Genomic DNA, 16,050 nt, shown 5'->3' with positions numbered 1-16,050 from the left:
ACCTAATGTTGCTGAGCACCGGGCAAAAATGCACCGAATAAAATCTGAGTCCATGTCCTCATGGAACGTCCATGCTAGACTGAGGGGAAGACAGTAAATTCTAAATAAACACACAAATACCTAAGTATGAGCTCAGGCTGTGGGGTTCCGAGGGACCAGTGCCTACAGCTCCTTAGATGCATCCTCAGCAAGACCCTACCCCGCCCCCCCCACCCCCCACTCCACAGGCCAGTGCGGAGGCCCCAGTGTGGGCTGGGGGGGAGTGGGGTGCTGCTGACTGCCCTAGCTCTGCGTCCGTCCACTGCAGCCCCCATCCCAATGCCTGCCTCCCCCCAGCGTGTCCTGGAGTTTGTCCATCTCAGTTAGCGGCTGCTCTATCCTTTGGTTACGCTCACGCCAAAGACCCTGGGGACTCCCCTGACTCCTCTCTTTCTGTCCCCCCCACTCCTCAATCCATCAGCAATTTCCTGTCAGCCCTACTTCAAAATATATTCAGGGTTCAGCTACCTCTGTCCAACTCTATCACTCCAGTAGCAGTTGCCATTGTCTCTGGCCTCGATCTCAGCTTGCCTGCTTTTGCTCTTGACCCTCCACACTCTTCTCTGCACAGCAACTAGAGTGACCCCTCGTCTCACTCAGAAGCAAAGGCCTTCTCGTGGCCAAGGCTCGGCACATCAGCCATGCTCCCTCCCCCGCTCATGCCGCTCCAAACACAGCAGCCTCCTTGTTTCCCCACAGGTATGCTGGACACGTCCAGGCCTTTCCATTAGCTATTCCCTCTGCCCTTTCTCTAGGTACCTGCAGGGCTTGTGCCCTTACTTCCTTCGGGTGCTTCTGTTGAAGCATCATCTTATCAGAGGCTTTTCCTGATCCCTCATCACTTTCTACTCTCTTCCCTGCTTTATTTTTTCATCTGAGCACTTACTGCCCTCTGACATACTATATTTATCATCTGTCCTGCCACACAAGCTGTAATGCAAGTAACGCGAGAGGCGGGAATTTGACTTTTTGTTCTCTGCTGTAACCTCCTCACCTAGAACGCCGTCAGGTACTTAGAAGATACTCGATAATCCTTGTTGAAAAACTTTTACATCTACCACACACCTGTAGGGGACTTTAGTTTATGGACTATTTAATCGCATCCATCAGCGATCCGTTCATTCATTCAACACACACTGCAAGCCTCTGTGCACCAGATGCCCCCCTAAAATCCAGGGAACAGAAAATCGGAGAGCCCTCCTCCATGCCTCAGGGAAAGGGCTCCAGTAGGTAGCCAGGAACGGGTCCTAAGGACACATCAGGGATGCCACAGGTATGTTCCCAGGTCCCTGCAACTCTGGCACAGGGGGGCATGGGAAAAATTGGGAGGGGGAGCCCTGGGGGCCGCCGACACTTGAAGGCCCCACATTCCCGGGCCTCAAAGAGCTGCCTTGTTCCCAGGGCTTACGTGATGGTGGCCCGGCCCAGCCACCCCCAGCAGCCACAAGCCACCCCCCTCTCAAGGCCACTATTGACATGGACCCAACGCCAACAGTGAGGCTGGCGTGTCCCCGCAAAGCGAGTTCCACACATTCTTCTAGGTTTCAGTCAGCCAGCTCTGGGCGCTGGGCCGGCCAGCAGGCCACGGCCCGGCCCCGGGAGCCAGAGGGGGCAGCAGGGCCATAGGGGTCAAGGCCCAGGTTGGGGCAACATTCCAGCTAAGGCCAGGGTCCCCAGCCCAGCCCCCCTCTTCCTGGCAGGAGGGAGATGGGTGCAAGGCCAGGGTCGGCCCTGGGAGGAGGGGGCACTGGGCTCACCATATCCTTGGATAGCTGCTGGAGGAGGGGGTCAAGTTCACCCACTCTTCCTCTGTCTAGCCTGACTGCTCACATCTGGGGTGGGGGGCAAAAGGCCAGAGCTGAGAGCCCTTCCTGCATCTCCCAAGTGGCCTGAGGGTCCAGAATCCATGTGTCTGGCTTCCAAGCGGCCTCTGAGTCATGGCTCCGCATCCTCGGGCGGCCTCTCTGACTCTCCCTCCTGAGATTCTCACCCCAAGGCCGAGCAGCCTTGAAGCCTCAGCCTAAACCTTGAGTCTCCAGGCCGCCCACCGGGGGAGACTGGCCANCAGGGTAGGGCGCAGGGCCTGGCCCACTTGGGCCTTCAAACTTTGGAATAATTCAACAGTCTATAGGACCTCAGGGAAAAGTGGAGGAGGCAATTAATTAACAAACCTAGAAATGAACAGGTAATCCCACAAACGACCGCCCTGGAGTTAAGTCTCTCTAGGCTCCTGCGGGGGGCGGGCACCCCCGGGAGGCCCGAGGACACTGAGGCATACCCCTCCTGAGTACCTCTGTGCCGCGGCCAGACCTGAACACTCCCTGCCTGAGGTAGCCTCTGCGCCTCCTCACACCCGAGTTCTTTCTTTTATCAACAGCAGTGACAACAGTTGTATTAACATGCTACAAACAGGTGGGATAGTAGGAGAGGGGCGAGGAGAGCTTTGTCAGGCTTCAAAGCCTGGCTCGTGGTGCCACTGAGTATGTGTGTGCTATGAGCCACCGGGCAAGTTATGTAACCTCTCTGTGCCTTGAGGTCCTCTGCTTAGAGAACGGGGACCACACTACTAGTTATGGTTTAATGCATTCAACAGATATATTGATGGAGCACGTACTACCCACCGGATGCTAGAGACGGAGCAGCAGAACAAAAACGCACAAGGCCCTGCTGTCATGGAGCTTAGATTGGCGATGGGGGGTGGGGAGGAGAGAGGTAAATAAGTAGACGAATACATATCAGATAGCGACAAGAAAGAAAAAGCAGTGTTAGGGGACAGAGAATGTTGGGCAGAGTAGTCAGGGACTTGAAGGAAGAGAGGTGAAGGGTCATGTAAATATTTGAGGGACGAATGTTCTAGGTAGAAGGAACAGCAGATGCAAAGGCCCTGAGGCGGGAGTGCGTCCGGCATATTTGAGAAACAAAGACGAGTGTAGCTAGAGTGAGTAAGCAAGGGGAAAGCTGGCAAGAGGAGAGATTTGAGAGGGAGCGGGGGAGGCCAGATCCCAAAGGGCCTTGTGGACTATATTAGGTCAGGGGCTTGGGTCTGATGGTGAGCAACACGGTGAATGCAGGGAGATTCTGAGCAGGGGAATGACGTGAGACTGTGTTGAGAAACTTCATGCCTGGCAAACAGTAGACACTCAATAAGTGTTACCTATCATATCCAGAATCCATACGATTCTGTTATCATCTGACCTGGCACCCCAGCACCTCCCTCCCTCCCGCCCACCCCAAGCCTTCAATCCATTCACCTTCTGCCACCTTTCTTCCACTCGTCTTCCAGGCTGCGCCTCAGACCCACAGATCCCAACTTGCCTGTGCTCAGCCTGAGAACAGGCCTGGGCCAAGCCAGGCAAGGGCCACTACTCCCCACACACAGGGAGCTGGGCCTAGTGCACTTGGCACAGGACGGGGGGTCCATCTCTGTCTCTTCCAGCCTCCACCTTCCTCTATGGCCCACAGCCCTGCCTCTGGAAATCCCCAAGGCACACTCACAACCCCTTCCCTTCCTCACAACCCCTTCCTTTCCGACCCGCAGGTCTGGAGCCAGGGAGGGGAGGGGGTGCAGAGCAACCAGTTATGTCCAGGGGAGGCTGAGGTAGTGCTACCCCCCGAGGCAAGGGGAGGCTCCTGTTTCCTGCCCGCCCACAAGTCTCCCTAGTGAGGAAAGCCAGCCGAGGCAGGAAACAGGTATCTTAGTGACTTCCCCCTCCTCAGCCCTGGAAAACACTGTAATCACAGCAACCCCCTCAAGATTCCAGTCTCCTGGCAGGGCTGGCCCCAAGAAAGGAAGGGCTAAGGTCCCAGGAGGAAGAAAAGGGGTCAGCAGGCCAAGGCAGGCGCTGAGTCATCCAGGCCTGGCCCCTACCCCCAGCAAGCCTCCCCACCTCCTCTGAACTGAAATTACTCCCACACTTAACCACAGACCACTTTTTCCTGTCTCCTGCCCCCCAGGGTGCGCTCCCTAAGGACCACCTTACCTTCCTCTTGTGTCCTGTCCTCACCCATGCACTACCGGCTTGTGGATGCGAACCAAAGGGCAGAAAAGATAAAGGGCAGTGGGCGAGGAGGGGCCCAAGGCTTGCTGGGGCACTGCGCTAGGAGCCTGATGTCATTTAAAAAATGTACCATAAACTTCTTACCCCATTTTACAGATGTGGAAACTGAGCGCTCAGGAAGAAGAAATTGCCTCAGGTCACAGGCTAGAAAATGACAGAGCTGGGATTCAGACTTTGTGGGTCCAGGAGACTCCAGAGGCCAAGATCTTTCCAGCTCTCCACCATCAGCCAGGGGTGGGACGTGAAGACCTCAGTGTGGTTGCTGAGACCATAATCCCACAGGATTGGAACTGCCTATTTACCCATCTCAGTTCTGGGAGAGCAAAGACAGGGCCCGTTCTTGCCCACCCGTAAACCCCAGCCAGACGCATGGGTACACAGTAGGCACTTAGCAACAGCTGCCCAATGAAATGAACCCCCGACCCCCATGACTGTCATGGAATGGTGCTCAATGAAGATATGTTGAATGAACAAGTGAATGAGAGGATTGGCTGCAATCTGGAATTTCTGTTGAAATTCTTCCCGCACACAGCAAATAGCTCCACCCTCCTCCTCACTCGGCCACTGTAGAGGCCACTGTAGAACCCAGTGTTCAGGAGCCCCTCGGCAGAGGCAGAGCTGGGGGAGGTTCAGAAGAGGAAGACGTCCCATGTGCTAGGTTGGTGCCTACTTTTTCGAAAAGTAAAGATCAAGTTCAGATCAGGACTGGGAACCAACTGGTTTGGGCCCTGCTGGATGTGCAGGGGTGAGAGGCTGAGAGAAGGGATTAAGGACGCTCTGCAGATGGGGAGTGGGGGAGGAGAGTTGCTAGGTGGGCGGGGCAAGAGAGCTGAGGGGTCAGGTCTGGGGTGGGGGCTAAGGAGTGACTCAGGAGGGCAGAGGTGAGGCAGAGGTGGCCAGAACCCGGACTCGGTCACTGGGTAAACACTGCCTTAGAAAAGTCCTCGTCTTGGCTCCGAGAAGGAGAAGGGGAGAGGGCAGGGATGGGGACCACCTAGAACCACCTCGAAGAAGGTGGGGGTGGCTCTGTGGTTCACTGGGGCAGGCTCAGCTCCCCAGAAGTGCCCCACCCACATCTGCCACCGGCAGCCGGCCGCTGACCCTGCCCCGCCCTTCTCGAGTTCACCCAGGTCCTCAGCCTCTCCTGGCCAAGCATTCTTTTCCTCTGCAAGGACCCATCCAAGTTCAGAGCCGGGAAGTGGGCTGTAGTGGCCGGCCCCCCCTGCACCTGAGGGTCCCAGAAGAGGACAGTGGGAAAGAGACCCACAGAGTATCTGCCACTTAACAGGCCCAGCACCAGGCACTTTCATGCGCCCTCCATCCAGTGCTGTCAACCACCTTGGGGCTATACATACTTGGAGGCCACGCATTTTGAGTTCCTTTCGGGCTTGTGGGCTGGTCTCAGAGAGGTTAGCTAGCTTGCCCGAGGTCACACAGCTCCAGAAAAGAACAGAGACGGATTCAAGTCCTGGGCCCTAGGACTCCAGGGCCCGTGGGTGTTCCACATAAACCTCAGTTATGTCCTGAGTCGTTCTTTACTTGTGCCTGCCTGGTTACACTCCCCAATGGGCCGGACGGCCTGGTAAAGTTCCAGTGAGGATTGATAGGGTCCCCATCACCAGTGAGTGCCCCCTTTCCAGGTTGGCACAGAAAGGGGTGCCCTTGTCCCGCCAAGTTCCCGCCCTGCTCGAAGTTTCTCCGCCTGGTCCCCAGGAATGGCAGGCCGGGCCATGCCTAGAGCGACTGGGAGACTCGGCAACGTGGCCGGGCGACCCATGGGCTCTCCGGCGGGCCGCCCCGCCCCTCGGCCCCACGCAGAGTTCCCTGGGCGCCCCTCGGGACAGCCCCACCGCAGAGGGTGGCCCCTGCCTGTGACTGCCCAGGGTCCCTGGCGGGCGCCGCAATCCCAAACCAGAGTCCCAGCCAAGTTGGCGAGGGCGGCGAGCGGGGCCCGGAGCGCCCCCCGCCCCGCACACTCACCGCGAGCAGCCGCCCGTGCAGCAGCAGCGCCAGCAGCAGCGCGCCCGCCGCCCGCTNAAGGCGCAGCCAACTGGGCCTTTGTCTGGGCCCCCAGCCCCCTTGGCGCGAGCCGCAGCCCAGCCCGGCTCCCCGCCAAACCCGGCCTGGAGTGCGGGATGGGACGGGGCCGGGGCCCTGCGCGCAGACACCCGCGGCCGCTCCTCGCGCTCGCGACCCCATTACAGACCCCCCTCGCGCACGCGCCCCCGGCATGGACTCCGCAGCCCCTTTCGCACCTGGCGCTGTGACTCCTCACTCGCGCGCCCAGAACTCCGCGCGCTCTCACACACGCCGCTTGCACACGCGCACCTGGGCACGTTCGCCCACACGCCAAGCTGGACTCCCCACCACCTTTCGCACTCGCGCATGTTCACGCCCTGACCCCCAACCGACTGTCCTCACGCGCTCAGATGCACACACGGTCTCTTTCAGAACTGTCATCCCTGCAGGTGACACAGCGGACACGACTTTCACACACTCAGCCGCTCAGGTTCCTCTACACATTTTACACCCACAAGTGTGAATCCCCAGACCCGAAGTGTAAGGGCATGTTTTCATACACAAATTACGCACAGGCACTCACGGTTGACACACAGGCCGACTTAATTTACTGGCACACATGTTGGCCTGCCTTTTTCACATTTTCTCCTACACTGACCACAGCGCTTTACAGTGGGCACTAGAGAGGGAACTGAATTGCCCCTCACACGCACCGTTTTCCCCACAAACCACTCACAGACCAACTTGGATCAACATAAATCACAGCCCCGGTGCCAGAGACGCTGGACTCCCACACCCAGGCCCAGACACAGACCCTGCCAAAGCCCGAGTCACAGATGCCTGGGTGGTAGGTCCCAGTGCCCGGTGATCCGCCTCTGACACAGACCCACAGACAGCACGCTCAGCCGTGCCACCCGGCCTCTCCACCCGCGCTCAGGTCTCCTTCCTGCCTGAAAATTTCCAGGGCAACCCAGGCTGGTGGGTGGAGAGAAGACTGGCGTGTGTGTGCGTGTGTGCATGTAGCTTAGAGGAAAACCTTTTGAGTAATGATAGAGGGAGGAGAATCAAAACTGAAGTTTCCATTGTTTCCTGTGAGAGTTGCTAGGTTCCAGAGACTCATGGCTGGGTTTGCAGCCAGGAGTGAGGTGAGCTGTGGACAGAGGGAAATGCCCGGCTCACTGGGCGGCACCAGGCCTGGCTCCGGAAGGCATGTTCCCTGTGATAGGAGCCTGCAGGCTCCCGGACACTCTGCGGCCTCCCATCCAGGCGCCTGAGGGATTGAGAAAATGCTGGCCTCCTGACCCCCACCCCAGATAGGTGCTCCATCCCCAAAAGATTGGGTTCTTCGCCCCATGGCACATCTTTCTGGGGAACCAGCTCAGAGCTGTAAAGGGCGGACACGACATCCACTGTGGTTCGGTCAGCTCCCTGGCCCCAGCCCAGATGCCAGGCACAATACCAAGGAAGGGCTGTTACGGCTCCAAGTAGGGAGATATAGGTAGACCGAGGAGGGATGTCTGATCTTGGCCCTTGCTGAATCCCTAATCTGGTGGCGGGAAGCAAGTGGATGTAGTCCCTGTCCTCATGTTGTTCTAAATCTGATAGAATCCCACCCCTCCCAGCTCACTGTGTAGTCTTAAGCAGATTCATTAACCCTTTGATGCCTCCATATCTTCATGTAGAAAATAGGAGAAGGGGGTGCCTGGATGGCTCTGTTGGTTGAGCATCTGACTTTTGGTTTCATCTCAGGTCATCATCTCACCATTGGTGAGTTCCAGCCCCGTATTCGGCTCCGGGCTGACAGTGGAGAGCCTGCTTGGAATTCTCTCTCTCTCTCTCTCTCTCTCTCTCTGCCCCTCCCCCACTCACTCTCTCTATCAAAATAAACAAATTTTAAGAGTATTTTTTAAAAATTAAAATAAAATTAGGAAAAGGAGACTAATACTAAGATCTCACAATGCTGTTGAGGATCAAAATGAATGAATTTTTTTTTTTTTTTAAAAGAACAGCTTCAGGCACATAGTAAGCACTAAATAAATGGTAACTCTTTCTTTTATTGCTGTTTCTGGATGAGCTCCCAATCTGAAGAGGGAGACACAATTCCACCCTTGGGGAGCTCGAGTCTGATGGAGGAGCAGTTTCTGCACCCAGTGTGTTGCTCCTAATCTGAAAGCCAGGTCCAGCCTTCACCCCAAGGCCCTCCCCTATGGTGGGCGACCACAGCCTTGCCTTGGGGAACTCCCTCTCTGATGAAGAAAGTTACAAAACTCCACTGACTTCAGAGCTGGCCGGTGGCCAGCCTTGGTGGCAGGATTTTTCCAAGGCCTTCCCTGTCTGTGGAGGGTCAGCGTCCGTGACAAATCACATTTTGTGAGCTACCCCGGTGTCTTTTCCCCACCTCGGGCCCCTTAAGTCCCGGAGCTTTGGCTTCTTGGATGGTTTGCTCATGAGCAAAGGGAAAGGGGAACAAGGAACCCTTTGTAGATGTCTGGTTAAGACTAAACCCGAGCTATAAGTCTTGCTGAAAGAGGTCAGCCGAGAGATGCTAAAGCTGACTGGAGACGGGAAGGAGCAAGGCTGACGCAGAGGGCAGGAAAACATGGCCTGTCTAGAGAGTCTTCCAGAGTGACTCCACCCACCCTGAGGATTGGTCATCCACCTATTTATTCTGCATCCTTTCCTTCCCACTAAAGGATTTGGCCAGCTCTGTTTTCCTTTGCAGTCCTTGATATCTTTAGTAAATGCGCTCAAGTTGCTTTGTCTAGGGCCTGGCTATCTCCTCATATGGCTTAGAAGAGAAGTGGAGGCAGGGCTTCGGGGCTTTGCTGAGTCCGGGAGGCGCCTGTAATCGCAGCGTACATACTCATAGCTCAGGGTGCTCGTCATACTCTTGGAAAGAAACAATTCAAGTCTTGCACAAGGTGCCTTAGATAAGGAGAGGCTCTGAGAGTTTGGGTAGGTAAAAGTAGGCAAGTGATCTGGCTTCTGAGAAACAGGAGTTGGGTGCCTTCTGGAACCGGTAGCCAGAGTTTGTGGGTCACCTGTCTGCCACTCCAAAATTGACAGGACTCCGCTTTTCCCGGCTTCCACTTCCACTCTAAATCTTTTCTCTGCCTCACAGCTTCTCGCTTGTTTCACAATCCTTTATTCGTTCATTCATTCAGACCTGCAGTGAATGGTTGGGCAGGTTGTTCACTGAACAAGGGTATGCAGCCAAGTGGGCCCTGCTTTGGGGCTAGATCTGCCCAGAGAGGGTACCTTTTGTTCATAAGAGCAAAGGCACCGTATGGGCTAGCTGTGGACCTGCATTCATTCAATAATGAAAATAAACACCTATTTTGCCCAAATGTTCTAGTACCTGCATGGGTAAACAGAGGCTGGCAGGGTAAGGATATGTCCTTGGGTGAGAACATGGAACAGGAAAATTGGTATTGGAAGGGAGTGGAGTTGGAGGAGAGGAAACTTGGAGGTGATGTGAAGAAGAGGAGGAAGAAGACAGAGGACACAGTTCTAAGCAGGCAGTGGAAGTTCCCGTGTAAGGGAGAAGACTCGACAAGGCCTGGCAAGATATGGTGCTGCCCATTTCCCTAGCCACATCTTTCCCCAATATGGTCTCTGCTCATGCTTTTCCTTCTCCTCGAGTGCTTTTCCCACCCAATACCCATTCCTCTTCTATTCTCTTTTAGCATTTAGCTCAAAGATCCCGCCCCCTTCGAAGCCTTCCCTGCCCTCCTAGGGTAGGTCATGTTCCCCGCTGTGCTTTCCCACAACCTGAGCCCCCNCCCCCCGCCGCCCCGCAAGCTTCTCTCTCCACGTTTTTACAATTGCAAGAATTTGGAAGATCATTTGATATCATGGGGCATAATAAAGGCAGGGAACGTGATGGTCTGGTTTCTGTCTTGTTCCCAGCTGTAACGCCTGTGAAGGGCACGGTGCCTGGCAGGGAGCTGGCACTTGAATAATTTCACTTAAATGGAAGAACAAGTTGGGAAATGTCCCCGTTCTGGTCTGTACTTGGAGCAGATAAATTCCCTTCACTGTTTGATTAACACTGAAGTCTTGGGAGCCTGGGTGGCTCAGTTGATTGAACGTCTGACTCTTGATTTCGACTCAGGTCTTGACCCCAGTATCATTGGGGTCCACCATGGCAGGGCTCAGCGTGAAGTCTGCTTGTGATTCTCTCTCTCATTCTCTCTCTCAAAAAAAAAAAAAAAGCACTGAATCTCATGTAATTATTACCACAGTTCTGGGTGGTTGGCACGTGGGTGTGTTTTATTACTGCCCTTTTCCAGACAAGGAAACTGAGGCTCCAGAGCATGGAGTGGCTTGCCTAGATCACACACAGTCAGTCTGACTCCAGAACCCACATTCTCCACCACATCCCATTCTGCCTCCCCCTGGGTTCTTCCCAACTCTGTCTAGGCAGAAGGGTGACTTTTCTGAAGATAGCCTAGCATTTGGCCCCTCTGCTCCCTCCAGAAATCTCCCCACCCCCCCCATCCCCCATCATTACCAACCACTCTCTTGCTGAGCCCCCATTCTGGGTCCCAGGCCTGGGGTAAGGTTCCCACCCTGTGCCTCAAGGATCACCTGCCCTCTGAGATGCTTCTTCATGAAGGGGTTCCCTGCTCACCAAGTTTGGGAACTCTGCTTCCCTACACTTTGGCCATCTCGAGGGATGCCAACACAGGGAAGTTTCTGAGCAGGCCTCCAGTGAAGTCACCCACCCGACTCTATTTAATCCAGCATTCCTCGAGATACTTGAGAAAGAAGCCCGTTTGTTTTTATGAAAAATCTTTTAACATTTCACCAGGCTGGCGTTTCTCATAACATACTTTACAAATACTGCCGCAGAGCCTGGCTCCGGAGCTGACCGTAAATGGTCTCTATAATTTGAATTTGTCACTCATGCCCCCACCCCACCCCCCCAACTCCCCTCCAGCCTGGTTGGAATTCTTATGGCCTCCATACACTCCCTCACATTCCTGCCCACGCACTCCGGCTCGGGCGCTGGAAGACTTCTGTGCAGGGCCTGTGGCTGGAGCTCCATAAATGTTCACGTCCCTTCCTCTGTTACTGTACACGTGTGCATTTTACCTCACATCGTCAGCGTATGTGTGCATTTACACCTCTTGCTTTTTTTGCCTACCTTCTGCGGGTCCAGTGAAAACCTGTGCTACTTAAAAATGGCGCTGTGGGTCGGTGCCTGTCCCCAAACTGTTTATGACCAGGCCGAGGTAAGAAACTTGCATAGAGTGTAAATCAACGGTATTGGTGAGCCCTCTGTTTAGCTTAGCTGACGATTTTTTCTTGCCATACTAGCTCCGTATGGGGAGCAGCCCACAGATGTACAAACCACTACATGCTCTTTACTGCGGACGGTACCCATTGGCAATCTGTGGGCCGGCTACTCTGCACGGCACACGTATTGACTTTGCACATAATAGTTGCGATACTTATGTGGTCTCGTGGCTCATCGACACAGCGCAGATCACCGACCCTATCCTGTCGTTGGGTATTTGGGCTGTTTCCACGTCATTGTGAGTAATAAAGCACTGCTGTGAACCGGATACGTATGCATCCGTGTGTTTACTTCTGCAGTTCCCTTGGTTTTTAAGGGCCACGAATCTGAGGCAGAGTGGCCTCTGCAGGGCCATAACCCTAGCCCTCCCGCCCTGGCCTCCTGACCCGAGGCTCCTTGTTCCTTCCTCCAGCCCGCACGGGCCTTCCTACTGGGCAGATTTTCCATCCCTTTCATGCTTTTCTTTGCTAGGTTATGAGGTTTCTGCAGTGTTCCCACATGTTGTCTTTTGGAGCTTGAGAGAAATCCTTTTGGAATGTCCTGTGCCTTCTCCCTCCGAGTTCCCGGCTTTGTTCAATTGTTCACCATAAATTCCTGCCCTGTTGGGAGGGGCCCAGGAGGCTGTTGAGTTTGCCAAAAATGGTGGTACCAACTCAGGCATGGCTCCTGTCTGAGGCTCTTGCTTCTACTGAGATTTAGGCTTAAAAGAGGGCAATGTGGATGCAGTTGGGGCGGGGAGAGGGTACCCCTCACTCCTAGTTTTCTGCTTCGTATGTGGAGTAAGCAGGACCAGCCATGCGCAGACAGAAAAGACAGTGAGGGGTAAGGTGGGCCTCGGAATGGGGTTGGGGGCGGGGGCGTGGTGGGCTAAGTGTTTAGAGAGGTAAGTTCAGAAATGAGGAAAGGCTGTTGGGACAGTGAGGGTTGGAAATAGAATGGTGTGTCACTCCGACTGGCACCTTGTCAATACAAAAAGTGGCATTTGTTTTCTAGAATCATAGAACGGTGATGTCAAATTATCTGTTTGAAAAGGGCTATGTCAGATTTTTTTTAATAGACAAAAGTAGCTCTAATGTCATACACCTGTCCCTGGTGTTACCCAGTGATGCAGGGACCAGTGAATTGGGCAATTGAGACCTCTGAGGAAATTTCTCTCTGTTTCCTCTTTCCTGGAAAGAGCATATTTCAGGTTAACACTGCCCTGTTCAAAACACTGGTGTTGAGGGGTGCCTAGGTGGCTCAGTCGGCTAAGCGTCCAACTTCGGCTCAGGTCATGATCTCACAGTTCATGGGTTCGAGCCCCAAGTCGGGGTTTGTGCTAACAGTTAGCTCAGAGCCTGAAGCCTTTTTCAGATTCTGTGTCTCCCTCTCTCTCTGACCCTCCCCTGTTCATGCTGTCTCTCTCTCTCTCTCAGAAATAAATAAAACATAAAAACAATTTTTTTTAAAAAGCCAACAAAAAAACACTGGTGTTGAGAGGCGGTCCAGACTCCTAGAGTTAAACAGCATCTTTGCTTTGTCTAATTTACTGCATATTTTGGATACCAAGATTTAGCCTTCTTTCTCTTGGGATCTATTCAATAAATACTAAGAAAACCCCCCTGCAGTTTGGATGGAAAGGGCATTGGCTGAGGGTCAGAGCGCTGGTTTGGAATCCCAGCTCTGCCCCATTCCAGCTGCAGGGGTTTAGGGATGTGACTTTTTCTCTCTGAGCCTCAGTTTCCCCTCTGCAAAATGAGGTACTAAAACTTAGCCTCGTTGGGAGCAAAGAAGGCTGAGAGCCCATGTTTCTGGCATTGAATACATGCCCGGAACAGTGTGGGTGCTCGATACATGATGAGGTACTTCTACAGGCATGAAGGGCTTTCCTTGACACCCCCACCCTCCAGCTGTGGGGACACCAGGCTGTGGCATTGTTCTACAGCCAGCATGCTTTTTCCTGTTTACATAGACCTTGCAGATGCATGGCTTGAACCGTGGACACGGAGGACTTCCTGTGGTCTTTGCTGGGCCACATGGAACAGCCAGCCTTCTTTAGCTGAGAACCTTATTTTCTCTAGACTTGGGCTAGTGACTGGTGAAAAGGATTTGTGAGCAGTGAGTATCCAAGCAGCAGCTGGACCAAGCACAGAGATCCTGTCCCTTTAACATACAATCCAACCCGCCACCAATGGTCAAACTTCGTTTGAGCACCTACTACGTACTGGGCTCTGTAATGATGTTTAACATTCATTGGGCATCCACTGTGTACATTTACAGGGCACCTACGATTTGCAAGATGCTGTAATCATGAGGATAATTGTTATTATGATTGAGCACCTGCTGTCCACATAATACTCTGTAATGACAATGCCAACCAGCTTTTGAAGAGCCGCTGTGTTGTGTGCACTGTAATCATCTTTATCATAATCATTTATGCCTGACCGCTCTGTGCCTCAGTTTCCCCATCCACACAATAGGGACAATAATAACGTCCTTGAAGGATTGATGTGGGGATTAAATGAGTTAATATAAAGCACTTAAAACAATGCCTGGTATATAATTAAGGGCTTAATAAATGTTGGCCATAAATACTAGTTATTGAACATTCATTGCATATAAGACTCTCTATCTATCCTCCAGACAAGAGCAGTTACCATTGCTGGGCACCTATTAGGCATACTGATCTGTAATCAATATTAATAACCAAGCCCCTATTGTGAGCCAGAACTCGGCTAGACACTGGAGACCTCAAGGGCAGTGTCATAGGCAAAGTCTTACTTACACTCTACTTAGGGGAAATTAAACTGATTTGGAGTCGGGCATCTCCAGGAGAGAGTCACGGACAAATCTTATGCAAATATGGACCTAGCGCAGGAAGGGCATGGCTTTGAGTGGCCAGACAGAGGATTTGGGAATCAGGATATCTTGGACTATCTCTTGAGTTGGGCCAAAATGGGTTCTAATAACCTGCATTCCTACAAATGTGCACCTGGGGAATGGGTTGCTGGACACCCGAGTCTTCTCCCTCAGGAGGGAAGGGATGCAAGACAACTGAGGACCTGTCAGACAAAGGCCAAATGGTCTTCTCCCTCAGGAGGAAAGGGAGGCAAGAGACGAGGAAAGAGATGTGATGGACTGCTGAGCTTTGGACCCAGGGATCCCTTGTTCCTCAGAGATGAAATACAAGTGGGGGTGAATTTAGTAAACTGGGGGCCAGTACCCCCTTCCTTCCTCCTATCCTGACACCACCATGGTGACCTCATGGTAGGGATAATCAGGCTTGGCCATTCTCTGTTTGGCCATGGAGCTAGCTAGGCCAGAGCAGGCCACTCCCTCCAGGAGTCATGGAATCTTGTAGAACTGCAGGTTCTGCATTATTTCAAGGTCAGCCCCATTCCGCATGAGGACCTGCTATTGGCCTTCGTATTTCCACGGAGACAGGAAAGCTCGAGCAAGAAGGGCCTGGGCCTAAAGAGTCACACAGAAATGGTCCCAAGGCCACAAATGGGAAGTTGTCTCAGGACTCAGGAGGCCTGAGCTAAGGGGCAAGTTGGGGGGGTGGGGGGGGCACTCTCAATTCTCAGCCCAGGCCTGGCTTGGGACTAGGAAGACAGATTTAGAAATATCAGAGTCTGGGGCCCTTAGGGGCCATCAAGGCTACCCTAATCATTTATAGAAGGGGAAACAGGCCTGAGGAGACCAAGTGATGTACCCGAAGTCCCAGGGCAGGCTAGTGGCAGAATGAGGCTGGATTCCCAGTCTCCACAGTCCCTTAGTCTCTGGAAGCCTTGTAGGGCCTGACTTCTCAGCACTCAAATCAGTTGAGTCTCTGAAGGTTTGGACCCCTTGGTGGCTCAGGGAACATTTTCTCAGACATTTCCAGCAAGAAACTTGGGACCACCTCATTCTGACCCTCCAGCTCTCTCTGGCCTGGACAGAACCATGCTTCAAAGATTTCCTAAGAAGGGCATTCCTTCTAGTGGCACCGATCCCTGACTGCCTCTCCCACCAGCCATCATAAAGCTTTCTTCTACATCCACCCTAAGCCCTGGCCATTAAAGACACATCCTTAAAAGAATATATACAAAGCACTTAGAATAGTGCTTGCCACATAATAAGTCTTACTATTACCACCACCACCACCACCACCATCGTCGTCGTCATGATAACTTCTGTTCACATTGGGCAGTGCTAAAATCAATATCCACAACAGTCCTGAAATCAGAAGAGTGCGAATGGGGATTGGGAATGAAGAGCTAGTCTTTTTTTCTTCCCACAGGGAAACTCCCCCAGTGATCCATTCGAGATATAAACTCGCCATTGCAAACCGTGGCCTGTGGGCTTCACATTCCACCTGCAAGCGTTTTTCTTGGGCCCACAGAGCACGAGAACATTTTTGAATTTGTTGTGAGCATGTAAACATGAGCTTCCTGGCTTCTTTTGAAAAAGCAACAACCCGTTTGAGAGCTCAGTTTAGACCAGGTATCTCTTCTCCACTGAGCCAGCCCCACTGTTACCTTCTCACCACCACCCAGCCCAGTTCACCCATTAACTTGTACCTTCCCGGCCCTGGAGCCCTTTCAGTTTATAACCCCGCAATCTGAACGGCTGTCCCGCCCCCTCCCCTCCAATGAAGCCTTGGAAGAGGCA

At 53.2% G+C, this 16,050-nt stretch overlaps 1 protein-coding gene across 1 annotated transcript in view; it reads right to left on the bottom strand.

Moving 5' to 3' along the window:
- HSPG2 (heparan sulfate proteoglycan 2) overlaps nt 1-6,484 on the bottom strand; it is a 98,213-nt gene extending 91,729 nt beyond the window's left edge. The window contains exons 1-2 of the mRNA XM_077775535.1: nt 6,304-6,484; nt 6,078-6,220 (exon numbers count right to left, since the gene is read on the bottom strand). Coding sequence (XP_077631661.1) covers nt 6,078-6,220; nt 6,304-6,484 — 324 coding nt within the window. The remainder of the gene's footprint in view (nt 1-6,077; nt 6,221-6,303) is intronic.
- Between the last annotated feature and the right edge of the window lie 9,566 nt (nt 6,485-16,050).

This window comes from Crocuta crocuta, unplaced genomic scaffold (genome assembly GCF_008692635.1).
Source record: "Crocuta crocuta isolate KB4526 unplaced genomic scaffold, BGI_CrCroc_1.0 scaffold127, whole genome shotgun sequence".
Taxonomy (NCBI): domain Eukaryota; kingdom Metazoa; phylum Chordata; class Mammalia; order Carnivora; family Hyaenidae; genus Crocuta; species Crocuta crocuta.
Note: the sequence above shows the minus strand (reverse complement) of the source record. Positions and strands in the feature narration are given on the sequence as shown.